Here is a 19,262-nt window from a genome sequence, read left to right on the forward strand (position 1 = left end):
AGCTCTTTTATGCAACTGTGTCAAGCTAGCCCACCTGAAAAGCCTTGCATGATCCTTGGTGTCTTTGATTTCTGGTTTTGACGGGTAAGTCTAGCTGAGTACCTTCTCGTACTCAAGGTTTATCTCCCACCTATTGCAGATGACTAGTTCTACTTTGGTTGCTGCAAGTACTGCCTTCTCCTAGCTGGGGATAAAGACTAGACCGTTGGGCATGGTTTCTACTAGTTCTCGTACCTGATAATGCTTTTGTGGGACATGACTCAGACTTGGCAATGTATTTGAAAACTATGATGTTTTGTACTAAACTATATTGCTTCCGCACACTCAAACTTGGTTTGTAATATGTTATGTGAACTCTGATGGATGTAATTCGAATGCTACTTGTGAAATGTTGTAACAAATGATGTGTTGTGTTGAATCACTATGGTCTTGGTTTCTATGTCGAGAGTTGGTTGAAATCCTTCATGATTTCCGGACTACTGGGATTATGGGAGCTTAAGTACAGGAATTTGATCGCTTTGGTGATTGTTTTTTGTACTTATGTTCTTATGATTTGGTCAGTTCTATTACAATAGGCTCCATGTACACACCCATATTACTCCCCGGGTGTCTAGGAATTATCAACGACAAGAAGACGTTATGCCATTGAAAGGAGATGCTGGGGGGGGAGATTTAGGGGGATAACAAACACGGGCCAACATGTGTATGGGGTAGACAACTGTCCATAAGGATTGAACCCATCTGTTGCCAGCGCGACATGTACATTACGAGCCTCAGCAGCTTTGTCAGGATGTTTGTCATTAAAGTACGTCCATGCTTTGGCATCGGACGGATGCACCATCGTCCATGGCTTGTACCGTACACCTTCTTTATGCCATGTCATCTGTTTCGCGGATTCCTCGGTCATAAAAAGTCGTTGGATCCTCGGCACAAACAGAAGGTGCCGTAGGACTTTCACGGGGATCGTAAGCTGCCTCTTCTGGCCATCTCCAGAGTCTACCTCCAGGTACCTTGAGGATTTACACTTCGGATAGTACTTTGCATCCTTGTGATCTTTCCTAAATAAGATGCACCCCTTCGGACAAACATGTATCTTGTCATATGGCATCTTAAGCATACGAAGTAGTTTCTGTGACTCGTGCAAGTTCTTCGGCAGAATGTGCTTCTCCAGTAGCATGCTGCCAAACACGGCCAACATCTTATCAAAGCCTTCGCGACTTAGATTTAACTCGGCCTTCAACCCCATAACACGTCCAATGGCATCCAGCTAAGAAACCATTGTACTCTCATGAAGGGGTTTCTATGCCGAGTCCAACATTTCATAGAAGGCCTTAGCGGCTTCCTCCATCTCCTCCTTCTCACGTCCTTCTGCGAAGTGAGCTTGGTGAGTGTCATCTAGCATGTCTGCTACTCCAGCATCATCATCAAAAGCCTCGAGGCGTGGTCTCACCACCTCTGCTCTTATACGATATGCTTCACCATGGTGGATCCACCGGTGGTAGCTAGCTGTATAACCATTGTACACAAGATGTTTACCCATGGTCACCTTGTCTACCCTTCTATTGTTGTCACATTTGCTACATGGACACCAAAGTTTAGAATGTCCTTTAGCTACACCCGAGCTCCATGCATGTTCCAAGAAAGCATCTGTCCCATTCACCCACTCAATGTCAAAGTCAATCATGCTTCTCCGGCCCATGTACATCCACTGACGGTCTTCCATCCTTCCACATATACAGAACATAGTAATGTAACCATCAATTGCATCTACGCGGTGCTCCTACTCTCTAATAGGTGAGGATAGGTCCTAATCTCACCCGCGGATGTGTAGATGAGGTTAGTTTCCATGCTCCGCTCCCTATCTGAGACAGAATTTCGGCAGCACCTCCCCGCTGTTCTCCCAATGCACGTCCTACAAGGGAGAGTGTGTATCCGGAGAACAACAGGGGTGATGCCGAAACACCATCTCGGACCGAAGCGGACCATGGAAACTAACTTATCTATGCATCCGTGGGCTGTCTAAAAAATGTGGACAATCCGAAACAGATACGGTCGCAGATATACAAAGATCTGTATACCTCCAACCGTATCTCTTTCGGACGGGAGACACCTAACTAGGTTACGTGACCAAAGACCACATACGGATAGAGGGGTTATACCTAGGGTTCCAGTGAGGTCAGGGTAGCGGGGCGGTGGAGAGTCGGTGCAGTGGCGAGTCGACGTGGTGCAGGAAGACCCGCAGCACCGACGAAGACGATCGGGGTCACTAAGTCCCTCCCACAGGTCCTCCTACAAAAAAGGGCAAAAATGGTTAGTGTCGACTCAAAATTTCGGCAGCACCTCCCCTACATGGGGAGGTTCCCAAAACCTGCAAAAAACATGGCACAAAGGCCAACAACCACATATATACCAAATATGGGCACGAAGGCCAACAACCACCAATATATCAAGAGGAGCCATGTATTTTAGTTCTCTTTCCATTCAGATGAAAGTATGGAAGTAGTACAACAACAATTACTACTAACCCTACAACTACTACTAAAACTACTACTAACAACTACTTAACTACTAACAGTACTAATACTAAGAACTACTTAACTATTAACAACTACTACTACTAACCACTACTACTTACTAACTACTACTATTTACTAACTACTACTACTACTAACCCTACAACTAACACTACTAACTAATACTACTAACCACTACTACTTACTAACTACTACTATTTACTAACTACTACTACTACTAACCCTACAACTAACACTACTAACTACTACTACTAACACTACAACTAACTACTACTAACTACTAACTACTACTACTACTACTAACCCTACAAGGGTAGGGCTTACCTTGGCGGCAAGAACGACAAGAGCGAGGGCCGACGATGACGGTGAGGATGACAGTAGCAGCGCGAGGATCAACGGGCGGTCAGAACGAAGCGAGGATCGACGGGCGGTCGGGTCGGCACCTTCCTCTTCTTCCTCCTCCCCTTTCTCTTTCTTCCTCTTCCTCCTCCCCCTTCTCTTTTTTCCTCCTCCCCCTTCTCTTTCTTCCTCTTGCTCCTCTCCTTCTCCCTCTACTGGCCGGCCACAGGGGCGCGGGCGCGGGGCGCGGGCACGGGGCCGTTGGGCCGCCGGGGCCGGGCGAGAGCGCCGGTCGGGCACCGGTGAGCTCGGGGCAGGGGCGCCGGGGCTGGACGGGGGCGTCGGGGCGGGACGGGGGCGCCGGGGCAGGCCCGGTAGGAGCTCGTCGGCCGGAGGGGGACAACGGCGGGGGCGGCGCGGGCGGCCGGGGGCGGCGGCGGCGCGGCAAGGACGCGGGGGCGCGGGTGGGAGAGAGGAGGGGGTCGGTTGTGATCACATGTGGAGATGTTTGACTTTTAGGCATCCGACGTCACAACTTGCTTTAAACTTTCTCAATTTTTTACCACGGCCTCCACATGCGATAACAAGACACCTCGACAAGTTTCGTGATTTTCGGACTTTGTTTGGATTTTATATAATTTAAATACACTTTTACCGCAAGTACATCGCCATGTTACGACAACAAGATGCTCGTAATTTCATGCGAGTTCCTGGATACGGCCTCAACATACGCCAAACATCATGAATAGCATTTTTTGAATGATCAAATTCCATTATTTCATGTACATGCCGTTCAAATTTGAAATAGTAAAAAAAATTCAACGAAACAAAAATAATTAAGGAAATATAGTAAAAAAACTCAAAATTGTCCCAAATTTTGAAATGGAGTTTCAATTACTGTAGCAAGGCCCAAGAAAAAAATGGGGAGAAAAAAAACAATTTTTTTTAATTTGCCGAGTGCCAACCTTGACACTTGGCAAAGACTGTCTTTGCTGAGCGTCAGGTCAAAGGGCGCTCGGTAAAGGATTTTTTTAAAAAAAATTACAAAAACGGTTAAAAAGTCTTTGCCGAGGGCCTAACGGTGATGCCCTCAGCAAAGATTGACAGTAGAAGACAGACATCGTGTCAGATGGTGTTGCCGAGGGCCGGCCCTTTGCCGAGGGTTTAGCCCTCGGCAAATAATTATTGTTGCCATGTGCTTGTCTTTGCCGAGGGTCTGGTCCTCGGCAAAAACTCTTTGCTGAGTGCTCGATTATTTGCCCTCGACAAAAAGACAGGTCCTCGGCAAAGATACTCTGTCCTGTAGTGTTTGTTGGCACCGCGTACCCCCACTACTATCGTTCCACTATGCAGGGGAGAGGTGTACGAGGCCCACCTCTCATCAGATCCGTTGACAGGAGGAGGGATGTGCCACAATGGTTCACCCAATGCCTGATTGGTGAAGTGATGACGGTTCGCTCGTGCCAAGATTGGAGTAGTGATAGTCCGCCCACGCCTAGATTGGTGTAGTAGTTAGAATCTGCCCATGCCTGGATTGGTAGAGTAGCGACGACAATCGTCCACACTTGTTGGTGTCACCGCCCATTTTGCACATGGTGGCTACATGGCAAGTCATGGCATACCCTATACACATCCTCACTTGTATGAAGGTTGATGGTGGGCCCTTCATCTTGGAGGTGGAGCCAGCGCTCGACCCCTGGCCAACCCAAATTTTTAATAAGGTACCAGGTAGCTGTGCCGAGGGAGGTCAGTTCTGCTAGTCGAATATAGGGAACCACTCAGAAAGAACGGGATCCTCAACCCATCATGGGTTAGCCCCGTTTAGATGCCCTTAAAATCTAAAAAATTTTGTGCAGTATCCGTCACATCGAATCTTATGGTATATGCATGGAGTACTAAATGTAGACGAAAAAAAAACTAATTGCACAGTTGGGTGAGAAATCACGAGACGAAACTTTCAAACTTAATTAGTCCATAATTAGACACTAATTGCCAAATAAAAACGAAAGTGCTACAGTAACTAAAATCCAAAATTTTTTGATCTAAACGAGGCCTTATTTTCACCCTTGCCAGCTTGTTAAATACGAATAAAACTCTGATAGAACTCTCGTTGAGACTTGCCTTAAAAGGCACAAGAAAATCATAGGGGGGATTTTTATGTGCCATTAAAAAAGATCGCAATGCCCTGTGTATTTTTTAGAAAAGTTCAGCGGTCTTCAGCCCCACTGCTTCAACTTTTTTTGTGCCCTTCATGTCACTACCGTCAGTTTGGACTCTAACACCGTCAAACTACAGGTGTGAAAAAACAAAAATACCCTTAAGTTTAAATATGTCATTAATTTTTTTAGCATCTTAACGACTTTAAATGAAAAAACTCAAAATTAGAAAGTTGCAGATCCCGTCGAGATCTATAATTTTTATATAAAAATTATCTTCATTTAATTTCACCAAAAAAAATGATTTGTCATGATTAATATATCTTAGAAAAATCATATCTTTTTTTGCAGAATTAAATAAAAATAATTTTTATATGAAAATTATAGATCTCGACGAGATCTACAACTTTCTAGTTTTGAGTTTTTTCATTTGAAGTCGTTAAGATGCTAAAAAAATTAATGATATATTTAGACTTAAGAGTATTTTCGACTTTTCACACATGTAGTTTGACGGCGTTAGAGCCTAAATTGACGGTAGTGGCATGGAGGGCACAAAAAAATTGAAGCACTTTTCTAGAGGCACACAGAGCATTGCGATCTTTTCTAATGACACAAAAGGAATTCCCCCAAAATCATAGACCAAATTTGGTATCTGCTCTCTAGTCTAGATATAGCGGGTGTTTAGGACTGCACCACTCCTATTTTTTCCGCTTAAAACACCCCTAATTTCGAAAACTCCGCTCCAAGGAAAATATAGAGTTGAGGACCAACTTTACCTTTTTTTATAGACTACCTCAAGTAGTAATCTATTTTTTTTTTTTAGTTTTGTACTCCCACGTGAAGTTGGGGCACCTTCCCATCTGTTCGACTCCCTCCTGACTCCCGTACGCACGCGTCGCGTTTCTTCCCTGCGCCGCCAGTCTTCTTCCACCGCCGCCGCTCTTCATCCCTACCCCTGCCGCTCCTCTTCCAGGGCTCCAGCGCCGGCGTCATGGATGGCTCGGAGCCCCAAGACGATGGCCATATTCCGGATGAGCTCGTGTTTGGGTAGCACATGTTCCCCAACTACGGGCATCCTACATCGGCGCCCAGAGTCGGGCTCCCTCTTCCTCCTCCAGCCATGGCACCGCCGGCCCCCTACGGCGCGCCCCTGGCTCCGCCCCCCTTCAGCGCGTCCTCGGCTCCGGCCCCATACGGCGTGCCCCCCAGGTCCAGCCTCCTACGGCGCGCCCTCACCTTCGGCCCCCTACGGCGCGCCCCTGCCTTCGGTCTCCTATGGCGCGCCCACAGGCCCTTGCGGTGGCGGGCAAGCCACTGGCGGACAGGGCAATGGAGGCCAAGGCATTGCTACGAGCCGACCAAGCGCCACGGTGGGCACTGGAAGGAAGCGGGCTGCACCAGCAAAGAAGAGGGACGAGCAGGTATTGATTTGCCTGCGTTGATTGCTTGTGTTGATTGTACAATCCTTGCATATATTCAGAAAACAGAAATTGTGTCACAGTAGATTGTCTGCAATGCTTGAACGTATTATTGTAACATATGGTCAGGGTGATCAAATGGAATGGACTGATTCAAATGTGACAATTGCTTGTGAGTTGATGGCTGAACAAGTTAGGAAGGGGAATCGTCCAAACACGCATTTGAACTGTGTAGGTTAGTATCTGATAGGTTCTTCCAGCTTACCGGAATCAAGTTGTGGAAGACGCAAATAAATAACAAGTGGGATAAGTTAAAGAATGATTTTACTACTTGGCTATCTTTGTCCTTATAAGGGTGAGAGGTATCATATTCCCGAATGGCATAGAGGAACGGAACCGACCTGAGGAAAGGTTCAAGGTTCAATCACATCCACTCTTCTATCTGTGAAGTTAGTGAGAGATCATTTGGACTTCCTAAAATGAAGTGGCAAATTCTCTACGAGATGCCTCCGTACCCGATTTTCAAGCAAAAATGATTGTTGTGGCTACTATGGTGCTTCATAACTTCATTCGTGAGCATGATGGTGTCGACTTGGACTTTGCTCGGTTCGATCGCAATCCAAATTTTGTTCCAACAATCCCAGAAAGGTATAACAAATATATAGCCCCATCAAATAAGTCTACTACATAACCCAACGTTTCCTACTACGGATGATTCCATGATGAGTTGGCCACCGCTCTCTCTTGCTGAGGCTAGAATTATTGGAACACTTCGATTCGTAGTGGTTGTGCTTACCTATGGACAATTATTTGTATTTGAATTATGGCCTTTGTTTAATTTTCTATCATTTACAATTTATTGGACAATTATTTGTATTTCAATTATGGCCTCTGTTAATTTTCTATCATTTGTTTTCTATTTTCCTCGAAAAATATCAAATGCAATTTCAATCAGGGGCATAATGGACCATTTGCATGAAAACAACTCATTCCTAGAGCTGAAGGTAGACCTGCTCCACAAACTCCACGGTGAAGCTACTCCATAGTGAAGTTCGTAGAGCAGAGCTGCAAAAACAGGAGCGGATCAGTCCCAAACACCCCATAATGTGGTAACTCCTAAGTCCAAAGGACCCTAAAAGGGTTGTCAGTAATACTCAAGTGGTGTATGACATTCCCCGCATTTTCGGGAAAGAAAGGTGAAAGAATAATGGGCCAAATTATGGCAATGTACACTTATATTGTTGCATTCATTTCCCATCGCTATCTAAATCCGCTGCCTTAGCCCGCTGCAACTCCGATTCAACAGCAGCTACAATTCTGGAGACCATTGGTTCAAACTGGACAAGATGCCGCTCCATGCCCAGCACCTCAAGGAGCTCATCCTCACAAAGAATTTTCCGAGACTTGTGTTTCTCCATCAGAAGAACGCCCTCCGCCGCCTCCTCATCACTGCCAATCACTTCTGACAAACCTGTACGACAAATCAGGTTCCGCTTGTGCAGGCTACGTTTACCTTGCTCCACAGCACAGCTTGTAATGAACCTTTCTGTAGCACTCATTTTAAGGTTCTGGGTTGTCGGAATGGAGACGGATTCATTATTCCCTGGGAAATAGCAAGGCATCCCCAGTTCAGATTCAATCCTCTCCTTCAGAAAAGCCATCTGAGGCTTTTCACCATGAACGAGAATTACATGTTTGGGTGACAGGAATTCTGTCAGATCCATAATCCCTTTGGAGTCTGTATGAGGACTGAATGCTAGTTGATGAATCTGGTAAAAAAAATAAAGGGGTAAAAAAAACTCAGTGTGAGGGGGCAAAAAATATCAGAAATGAATAAAAAATGCAAGGGTTCAAGTAAATCTAGAGTGCCAAAAGAGACAACTGAAATGTAAGATATTAGACACTGACAGCAGCATTCTGTCAGAAACTTCAAACATCGTGATTAATCTTAGAGAAAGCTCCAATTCCTAAACTACATGTTTCCTGTGGAGAGCTATTGTGTTGAGTGCTAACATTCATATATGCTTCATGAATGGTAATGAGTATTTTTTTTCATTTTTTTATCAAACAACGCAGGAGAACTCCATGCCATTTCATTAAGATAAAGTACAAAATGTACAAAAACAGGGAGGAGACTAGGAAAGCCCCTCCTCAACACATACTACTCACAAAAAACTCATAAAAAGAAACAAAAACGACCACAACCAGCCAACCACACTAGACAACTAAGGGCCTTGAGCAAGCGACCTTTAGTGAGTAGAATTTAATCGTGCAGAACAATAAGAGGGGATTGATATGGATTGAATTTAAAAGCCAGACTTCAACAATATATAAGCATGTGGTAAAGATAACACTAGTGATTTACAAGGCTTCCTTCTGGTTGACCATGTTCTTGTCATTACTATTTAAATTTGTACAGTTTTTTGCAAAATATGAAATGAGATAAAAATCGACCTGACATCTGACATCAATATGAGTGTCCTTGTAATCAATCCTTGTAGGTTTCCCACACATTAACTTATGACCAATGGTTCCAGAAACACAATATCTGTGCGGGAAAAATAGAAAGACGGCATCAGAATAACTGTAGAATAGATGGTTTGGTAAAGCTTGCCTATATGAATACGAGTGATTTAAAAGATTAGACAAAATGGAATAAACAAGAAAGGTAAGGAGTATACCCTGGAAGTGTAATCAGATTCTTCTCTGATGGTGCCCATTTCTTAAACGCCTCAAGAGAAAATCCCCCACTAATCATACCAGGTGTTGCAAAAAGTACACAGGGACCAGGGTTGTTGATGAAGGAACGCTCAAAGTGGCAAACTGAAATGTGAAAAATACTTTGTTATTTGAATATTTGCAAATAAAAGACAGAACACCTCATATCTCAATTGTGGTTACCACATAAAAAGTGAAATAGCAACAATTATTATCAATATTATGATTAAATAAACAAATCTTTCATTAAAGAAATATAAAAAACAATTGGTGTCATACAGTTACAAAATATGGCAAATAAAAGAGGATAAATTGGAGGGTTAGTTACTTAGTTAAAATTCTAATTAATATTTAGATTTTGAACTCAATCATATGCACTTCATCTTAAGTAGGATTGGACAATTAGCTTTTGAAGAACTGAACCATACCATGCTTGAAGTCAAATGGGTTATGCACTGCATGGCTCTCCTTGATCTTTTGACTAGTCCATCCAATCAACATTTTGTAGTACACGTTAGCTTGAATGGTTAAACCTATAGCACAAATCAACAAGTAAAACTTCACATGCAGCAGAAAAGTACAAGAACAACGTTCAAGAAACCACACATACCAGCTGAAAAATAAATAGGAACTTTCAAGTCCATCCTCTCCCAATAGTCATCCAGTAACATGCATAGTTCCTGAAATACAGGCGTCATAAATGGATACTCAAATTATGAAAACTTTGAACAGTGTGCCTTTGGGATGGTACTTCACAGGGAAACTTGCTCATTAAGTCATATAATAGTTATCACACTTAATCATCACTTTGCCTCATAAAGTAGAATTAAGAGAGATGAATACCTGAGCTCTTCCCAGAGCAAACGTTGGAATTAGAACTTTACCTCCACTAGAAACACATTTATGTACCTAGAGGAAACAAATACTCAGTTATGCCTTCGAAGCAAAATCAACTGTGTACACTTCACAAGATTTTGGCTTAATACAGTCAGAATGCATCTTCTTGGACCAAAACGTCAGGGGAAAAAAAACAGACACACTTCGTGAACTGTGTTGTGCCCAAATAATCTTAAGCATCCAAAACCTAGAAAATAGAGTAGTGCACCATTGGAAAAGCATTGGCTGCTACACATGCAATGAAAATCTACAAATCTATACACTGCAGTGAAGTTCAGATTTATCATACCGCTTTTAAGAACTCCCTCTCTCGGGCATGCTTTGAGTCACGTATAGTTTTAGCATATGTTGATCTGCATAAGGAAAATTAGTTAATTGGTTATGTACGCAGGAAAAAAAAAATCATCCACGACAATTGATGCTCTTGATTCAAATATAACAGTAAAACGTTAAGCCACTGAAACCATAAACAAATGCAGGTTCATTGACTATCGCAGCATTAGAAACTAGTACATTCAATTGCGTAGGAAGTGTAATAACAAACTATATAGATAATTTACAAGTCTAACCCAAACGATGCCCAGGAGAACAGGTTGGCTAAAAACAGGAGCTAAGCAATGGTCCATAGGTGGTCTGGAACATATTCCCAAATCTGATATCAACCAAGACGATCGCACAAATGAAAAGTCAAATAGGTAAAACATACCCTCTAGACCCTGTTTTTATGTAGGGCAAGCACTTCAGCAGATGCTCCAAGAAGAGCAGTGCAGGCGTGGCATGAGCATAACGGTAACTCGAGAGTACGGCAACAACTGCTTGACAAGTTACAAGGTCTTCAGTTTCAGTTGGTTTGGTCAGTTGCAGGATTGCTTTGACTTGTTAGCGATTGGTTTGTTAGTGCTTGGAAGTAGGAGGTTGTTGAACTTGGTGATCAGTGGGACTTAGGCAACAAAATACCCTCTCTTCCCAAATATAGGGCGCCAAGGTGAACACGCTCGCCCCTCTACCGATTATGACTACCATCTACATAGTCGGGGTCCTCCACCCCATAAAAACCTGTGGTGTGAAGACATAAGAAATAACATATGGATATAATGTAGCATAAATCACAACAACACTTGGTTACAAATCCAAGTAAAGGCAACCACAAAACAGAAAAATATGTTTAGAGTTGAGGTTAGACCATACTCTGTTATCAAAAGATCCAACATCAGGCGATCAATTTGTGCGGCTCCAAGATGTCTATCTGGTGTCATATTGTAATCCCCGGTGTATACCATAGCAGCATCCCCAACTTTTGCATAAATCATGGCAGCCCCTATAACCTTGAGTTTGGCAACGGTTTTACTAGATTAGAAAGTAGAGAACTAAATCAATACTTGACTTCTTAAAGAACACTGAGTAGAATGTTGAATGAACAACAGTCTAAGAAACTTACATGTCCAGCATAATAGGCACGGATCACTAGGTCTTTATCTACTTGAACAGTCTGCTTCAAGTCCATTGGTATGACTGAAAGGTCAAGTATTACTAGTAAAGAGGATTATGATACAAGCTTACTTCTGCGGACAGGTACTAGAAGTTCCAAACTGAACTAAGATTACCTTTCTTCATACACCTAAGAATATCTTCATAGCTATATTGCTCTTCCTCCCCTCTCTGATCCATTGTTACTTTCCGATAGTCCTCAAGCATAAATGGAGCTAAAGCCTTTGTTGGATACTGTTTGAGGTACCATGACATAAGTTATGGAGTGACCATCAATCATTGTGACATAAAGATGCTTCATATAAGAAGTGGGGAGACCAAGGAAGACAACCACCCAAGCATATAAGCTAATAATGCAAGTCCATTCACCCAAGCATACTTTCTTGGATCAGAAGCAGTACAATCCAAACTTTAAACAACCCAATCAATCCAGGATACACTTAAAGCCAAGTTTAGAGAACAATAGGCACATTCTATATCTCTACTACTTAAAAAGTATGCAGCAACTCAGGTCCCACCCCACTTCGCCCACCATCGCACTTTATTGCCCAAGCGATCACCCCCACCTGCTCTGGTTTTTTATCAGCATCCAGTTTTTTTCCACCTCTACCTCACTGAAATAGCAACGGGCACCCGAAACCTGATGGGTTTTTACCCTATTAGGGCAACGGCAGATCAGAGAGACCACCATTTCTCTGCAATGGAAGGCCATAGATGTGTTTTCTTCTTTGTTTTCCTGGCCCACTAATAATAGTTTGCTTTTACTCCATATGATACATCTGTTTTTATTTTCATTGGGTTTGATTTATTCCCCACGTCCATATGATGACAAACAAGGCCTTTGGATGCACAATTGTGTCTACAAAAGCATGTTTTCCCTTCTGATTTTAGTCCTAGTGATCACTATGACTCAATGCTTTCAGTTGTGTACAAGTGGCACAGCTAGAAACTGCAGAATTATATTTGTGGTGTTAGCAGAAGAGCACTGAGGATACTTTTTAGCAAATGGGATAAAATCATATGTGTTGATACATGTTACCTTCAATATTTTCGCCATGGATATCTGTGCCAAAATTAGAGTTGGTTTGAGATATGTTTTTTCCAGATTGCTCTGCCTTTAATTGATTTCACATGTTGTGTAGAACATGTTTAGCCAATTTAAAGACGATCAGGTGCAAAAGTTTTAGTTTTTTCTATGGATTAAGTTCAACCGCATCAAAACTGCTTCATGATAATCATGGTTATGAAAATTTTGGTTCCTCATATATTCATATATGTAGATGCAGATATATACTATAGTTCTTGAAATACATGGTTCTGGACATATTCTTAGATATGTAGATGGAGATATACAAATACGATTCCCAAGCTTCTCTTCCTGAAAGTAGGTATCGGTTGCTTGGTCAGAGAAATATTTGCGTTGTGCCAGGGGGTTGATGCATTCTTCCTTGATTGATTTCTACTGCAGTCAGTTCTATTCAATGTTTTTAAGGCGTCGCTTTGGCGTCGCCTAATCGGCAAGGCGCTACAGGCGGGACGACTTGGCGGACGACTCGCCTCAGATTGGTATGGCGTCCGCCTTACTACCATGGCGTCCGGAAGTCGTCGATTTGGCGTCCGATTCGTCGAAATCGAGCAAGGCGGGCGCCATACGGGGATGGCCACGGTAGGAAAACGCGGGTGCAGGAGAAAGGACGGGGAAAGTGCAGGCGCGCGGGAAAGCATCGCGCGCGCGGGAGATTAGGCGCGCGGGGAGAGAGGAGCGCAGGAGAAATCAGAGAGCAGAGAGAGGAGCGCTCGCAGGGAAGACGGACCTACCTGCTCGCCCGCGCGGACGCATTCGCCCATGCCACCGGTAGAAGCTGCTGCCGCCGAGGCTCCGCCACCCCCTCCCCTGTTCCCCATCCGCGCGAGGAGCAGCCGCCGGCGGGCTGCTGTTTCCCGTCGCCTCTTCTGGTCCTCCATTGAGCAGGACACGAGCCGCTTCGCCTCTCCCTTCCCTCTTCCCCACCCGCGCGAGGAGCAGCCGCCGGCGGACTGCTGTTTCCCCACCGCCTCCTCTGGTGAACATCGAGCAGGAGCAGGACCCGAGCCGCCTCCTCCAGTCTTCCCTCGAGCAGGGGCAGGACCTTGGGGCTGCGGGCTGCACAGGAGAGGACAACACCAAGGTATGACATGCTTCCAGTTCTCTAGTCTATACTACTGTTGGATGGCCGTAAGGCGTCGCCTCTCCTTATGCCTTACTCGCTTTAGCGTAAGGCGGTAGTTGGTCGCCTCGCCTCGCTTTACCGCCTTAAAAACCTTGGTTCTATTCAATTGGTAATCAAAAAAATACATCACTTCCCAGATACTTGAACACAGAAGTAGTTAGTAGTTACCTGCTTACTTCTATCAACATCATAATCTTTCAGGACCATCTACTAGGGCTGTACTCTACCCTTACTATCCAGCCCAAATGATGTATCCACATTGCTAAGACGATGCTAGCCATATGATTCTTCAGGTGAATCTGTAACTGCGTTTTGATATCACACATTTGTACGTTTTGAGTGATTGTTTGAATGTATCATTCCAGTTTAAGAATAAAGTCATTGCAATTGAACACCATTCAGTCTTAACTGGAACATTGAAACTTCAGCATGCCTTACTCAATATAGTATTCATGTGCTTGCTGCTTTCAATTAGTTTTACAGTAAACACTAACTGCTACTCTGTTAGACTTCAACATCAGCACCAGTCCGAAACTAGCTTGGTGCATCAGTTTTAATGTACCATCTATATACTGATCTTAGAAGAATAACTACTCAATCTTGCGCAGCAGGTTTGCATCATTCTCCGTCGTGAAAAGAAAAGATGTCCAAGTATGTTTCAGTCAATTTCAATGTGCTCCAGCAAGTTACTCAGATATTGCAAGGTGTGATATGCTTGCATATTGCATTTCTACACTTACAGCTGATGTCAATCTAAGAGACATGTCTTTGCCAAACCCAAGGTTCGTTCTACTATGATGGCTTTAATTTAACCCAGATTTATGGTTTCTATGGCTTGCGATGCTTTCTGGATCAATTTTGAACAATACTCACCATGATGCTAGATTTTTGTGTTTTAATATTAATTGTATTTCCTATTGGCAAGGAACTTATGGTTTTTGTTACCATGAAAATAATTATGAAGTTTTTATATAACAAAAAGTTAAAAAAAAAAATTCCAATTAACAGTTTAATTCTCATGAAGCGACTTTTGTTAATACAATTTTCGTCGGCCATAATAACACACGGGCATTTAGCTAGCAACACAAACAATAATCATGTGTTCATAGCTCACCGTCATGTAGATGGGGCCGTGGTACCCGCAGACCTCGGTGAAGTAGGGCAGCGCCCCGATATGATCCAAGTGGCTGCACAGCACAAGCTTCCTCAGCCCACAACCAATCCACAAGAATCTGAAGAAAATTGCCAGTATATAAAAAGAAAAGGAGGAAAGGGTAAAATTGTTTATCTGCAACGCACAAATGCGTGATGACAACGCAGGAGATGGCGGTGGTGAAGTCGGGCGCTCCCCAGGCAGTGAGCGCGCGCGCAAAGTCCGGGTAATGGCGGTGGTCGTGGTAACCCATGTGCATGCCGCAGTCGAACATGACGCGCTTCCCACCGATGGTCACCACCACGCAGCTCTTCCCCACCTCCTGCCCCGCCCCTTCAATCACCAGCGTTAGTGTGGTTGTAACCGAGCATTGCGTTCGAAGGAGGGTGAAGAGAGGAGCGCACTGCCGCGTACCTAGCACGAGGCACTCGATTGCCATTGGTGAAAATCCACGCCTAGAGCCCCCAATCTAAACGCCTTAACAACCCATACCGGAGCCGAGGGTTCAAGGCCCGGGTTGGAACAACTTTATTTGACCACGCTTGAATTGGGAGTCTGCTTCCAGGAACAACTCAGGCACACACAAAGCCGGAGGAGAACTCGGCGCCGGCGGACCTGAGCCGCTCGGAGACGCTCCGCGCCCTCTCGGGCGCCGCCACCTTCCCTCGAGACGAGGAACCGGAGGCAGGCGGGGGGGGGGGGGGGGGGGGGGGGGGGGGGGTGCCGCGCGAGCGGCCGAGGACGGAGAGGATGGAAGAGGGCCGCGTGTCGGAAATTGTAATGGAGAAGGCGGCGGCGGGACGGCGACGATGGAGAAGGGCGGCGCACAACTCGACTCGAGGATGGAGTAGGGCGGCAGGCCGGGGAATTTTGCGAAAGAACGAAGGCCCTGTTTAGGTCATCCAAAATACCCCACACTATAAAAAAAAAAAAAAAATTCCCCACCACATAAATTTGTGGTATATGCATGGAGTACAAATATTGATGAAATAAAAAATTAATTGCACAGTTTAGTTGTACTTTACGAGACTAACGTTTTAATCCTAATTATTTAGACAATTATTACTAAATAAAAACGAACAAGCTACGGTAGCTACAGTGCTCCTCGAGATCAGTCGGCGCCAACTTGGTGACCAACTAAACGTGGCCGAAGCCCAATGTTTATGCGGCCCAGTCTGCTGCCTAGCTCGTACGTTAGAGAAAGTGGCCCAGTAGCGCGCGCAGAAGCATAGTTTTTTTTTTTCAATAGCCGTAAACAGCCTCGGATGAACTGTGCTCAGCACCCTTTCGTTCACACCAGTTTGCTGTTTCTCTTCTCCCGTTCACCCCGCGCGCGCGAGAACTAGGGCGACCGCCGCCCTACGCCCCTGCTGCCCATGTCTTCGTCGGGGCCTTTGCCGGCGACTGGAACCCACCACGGCAGGTATGCCCGCCCCTTCTCTTTCCTTCCTGCTGTGCAAAATTGAGCACCCGAACCCTAACTTGAGCTATTTGGGTAGTTGTATTCGGATCTGATCTAACTTGAGCTATTTGGCTATTTGTATTCGGATCTGATCTAACTACAAGTGTATACATGTATTCCGCCTACTAACTTCGATTTTCTTTTTATCGGGTGTACATGTGTACACCCATGTCTTTTGTTGGGTTCGACCCTGATTAAAATCAAGTGTGATAACCACTGGAATTCTAACATGGACCACCTTGCTTGTGATTTTGTACAAAATAATTTATGATCAGACCTGAAACTTGCTCTAATTAGTGTCCCTTCTTTTATCAAGTCAAAGGGCAGAGTGTAAAGCCCAGGGTTCAACTTCTGCGCGCAAAGTACAAAAGGCTGATCGTGAGAAGATGCGAAGAGATAAATTAAACGAGCAGTTCCAGGACTTGGGAAATGCACTTGGTATGATGTAGTTTTCAAGGATTTTCTTGGGTCTCTTTGCTCCTATGAGTTACAAAAAGAAACATATTATTTTAAAAGGCTAAATCATGGAGCTCATATCATGTTAGCCTTGTCAGACCTGATGTTCGAACCAAAAAATGAGTTATCAGTAACTGGTAATCTTCACACATGGTGTCTGTACTGCAGATGTGTGCATAGTAACTGTATAAACAGTACCGCAAGTGCTTTGCATCTGTGCATGTTTGGTTATCTCCTATATGTCCTACTCAACGCATGATTTTTGACATTTGTTTAGGATTTCTTTTGTTCTGCTGTCCTACTTGAAAGTTTCATGCTTTTTTTTTTCTTGAACAAACAAAAGATTTGTGTATCATTTCATTAATAAGAGAGAAGAGAAAAATACATGGGTGAAAAGGAGAAGTCCTCCCACTCGAAGACACACACAAAACTCTAAAAGAAAAGAAGATGGAAGCCACAGACAAAAAACTGAAAAAAGACGACCAGCTCCCCCGAAATTAAAAATGCAGGCATCCTGTAAAAGCCCTGACCAGGAGCTCTTGAAGATCTTTAGCTCCAGCTGAGCACCAGAGGACACACTCATCTGCCACTACCTGTAGCCTGTAGGATTGTCATGCCATTAGAAATGCATTCATTCTGGTGCTTCCATATTTCACATGCCATCAGGATGATGAGAGAATTGAGGCCTTTCCTGATTTCCTTTGGCAAATTTTTATTGCTTGGCACCACCAACTTGAAAAACTATTGGTGTTGGCCTGAGGCGCCCTTAGGATGAATCCCAACTTCTGAAGAACCACGGTCCAGACATGGCGGGCACAAACACATGACACAAGGAGGTGTTGGATGGATTCTTCAGCTTGATCGCAATGGGGGCAGACAGCCGGGTGAGGAAGACCACGCTTGGCAAGGCGATCAGCAGTCCAGCATCGATTTTTCACCGCAAGCCAAATGAAAATTTTGCACCGTAGGGGGGCCCAAGTTTTCCAAATCCTTTTCCAAGGCACTGAGCGAACCCTTCTAAAAAGAAGGCATTGTATGCAGATTTTCTACTGCATTGCCATATTTTGTGAGCTTCCAGCGGATGATCCGCTACTCCTGGTTGCAAGATCAAACCATTGACCAGCTCCATGCTTGGCTAGGTGCTTTTGACACAATCTGTATGATTGTTTGCTATCAATTACGTTTTCATATTGTCACCTACTATTGTCACAAAAGCCATTCTGACTAAATCATAATCTCCTAGTTTCATCCCACGCCCTCCTACTCATTGGGGCATGCTCTTCAAACAATGCACAAGGAACTTACATTTGCTTTGTACCTTTCATTGACCATATTTGTGTGTTAGTAGTGAAACTATGTATTGACAGTATACTTTAATGAACTGATCTGCAGATGAAACTTGTACGTACATACATGCATAGATCTTATGCAGTTATGCAGTGAATCACAGGGTGATAAGTTCATTTACTGCATTTTGGAAGCGGCCCTCTATACTAGTCAGTTTTGACCTGTTCAGCATCAGTTTAGGACATTTGGGACAAAGTCCTGGCTTCTATAGTCTTTTTGCTTCTCCATCCACTAGACCTAACAAAGGCCCTGTTATGAGCCTTTTATGTAGCTATTTTCAAATAACCAATACAACAACAACAACATAGCCTTTCAGTCCCAAGCAAGTTGGGGTAGGCTATTTTCAAATAACCAATAACAAAAATTATGAAATAATGCATCCAAAATCTTGGAAAAGGATTGAAGTCACTTTCTTGAGCTGTTGGAAGGTCTCCACTTCTTGGCTTAGCCTGTATATAGGTGCCCTTGATTTTTAGTGTTTATTAGTCAGTAATTGTCCACATGCAGACTGGTGGCACCTGCAATTTAGAAAGGTTAATCACTGCAAACTAGTCTGGGACCTTGTGGTTGATGTCCTGCAAATGAATGTGTTACTTGTCTTAAAACTAAGAAAATATGTTGTACACCCTCCGTTCCAAATTATAAGTCGCTTTGACTTTTTTTATTAATTCATTGTGCTATGTATCTAGACATATTATTATATCTAGATGCATAGCAAAATGGATGTACCAAAAAAGTCAAAACGACTTATAATTTGGAATGGAGGGAGTAGCTTTGATAGTTAATACATAATCAAAACTAAACAATGTTCAAAAGTTGTATGTGCTACTTATACTAGCTCCATTTACTTGATTCCTAAAGTGGTTGAGTTGGCTCAATAATTTTGTCATGCGCAAATATCCAGATCCAGACCGTCCCAGGAACGATAAGGCAACTATACTTGGTGACACAATCCAGATGCTGAAAGATTTGACTACTCAGGTGAACAAGCTGAAAGCTGAATACACGTCACTTTCCGAAGAAGCGCGTGAGGTAAATATTAGTACAAAGAAACAGATCAACCACAGAAAATTTCTGACACCTG

General features: G+C 43.8%; 1 protein-coding gene and 1 long non-coding RNA gene across 5 annotated transcripts; one reads left to right on the forward strand and one right to left on the reverse strand.

Annotated features, from left to right (window-relative positions):
• Positions 1 to 7,533: 7,533 nt before the first annotated feature.
• On the reverse strand, positions 7,534 to 15,623 carry LOC136533008 (cleavage and polyadenylation specificity factor subunit 3-II-like). 4 transcript variants are annotated; one of them, XM_066525581.1, is made up of 13 exons: positions 15,328 to 15,623; positions 15,060 to 15,235; positions 14,875 to 14,947; positions 11,667 to 11,784; positions 11,501 to 11,592; positions 11,251 to 11,387; positions 10,352 to 10,415; positions 10,009 to 10,074; positions 9,776 to 9,845; positions 9,594 to 9,698; positions 9,129 to 9,270; positions 8,902 to 8,995; positions 7,534 to 8,216 (listed from the first exon to the last, which is right to left on the reverse strand). In XM_066525581.1, exons 2-13 carry the CDS (start codon positions 15,185 to 15,187, stop codon positions 7,695 to 7,697), a joined length of 1,611 nt encoding a protein of 536 aa, XP_066381678.1. In that variant the 5' UTR covers positions 15,188 to 15,235; positions 15,328 to 15,623; the 3' UTR covers positions 7,534 to 7,694. The 4 variants fall into 4 exon arrangements, with proteins under 4 accessions (XP_066381678.1, XP_066381677.1, XP_066381676.1 ...); XM_066525580.1 differs by having other exon boundaries at positions 11,501 to 11,574; positions 15,060 to 15,246; XM_066525579.1 differs by having other exon boundaries at positions 15,060 to 15,246.
• Positions 15,624 to 16,191: 568 nt separating this feature from the next.
• LOC136533009 (uncharacterized) lies at positions 16,192 to 19,214 on the forward strand. Its single transcript, XR_010778359.1, has 3 exons — positions 16,192 to 16,336; positions 16,692 to 16,813; positions 19,083 to 19,214. It is a non-coding gene; the product is annotated as an uncharacterized lncRNA (long non-coding RNA).
• Positions 19,215 to 19,262: the final 48 nt, after the last annotated feature.

Source organism: Miscanthus floridulus, unplaced genomic scaffold (assembly GCF_019320115.1).
Source record: "Miscanthus floridulus cultivar M001 unplaced genomic scaffold, ASM1932011v1 fs_76_2_3, whole genome shotgun sequence".
Classification (NCBI taxonomy): Eukaryota; Viridiplantae; Streptophyta; class Magnoliopsida; order Poales; family Poaceae; genus Miscanthus; species Miscanthus floridulus.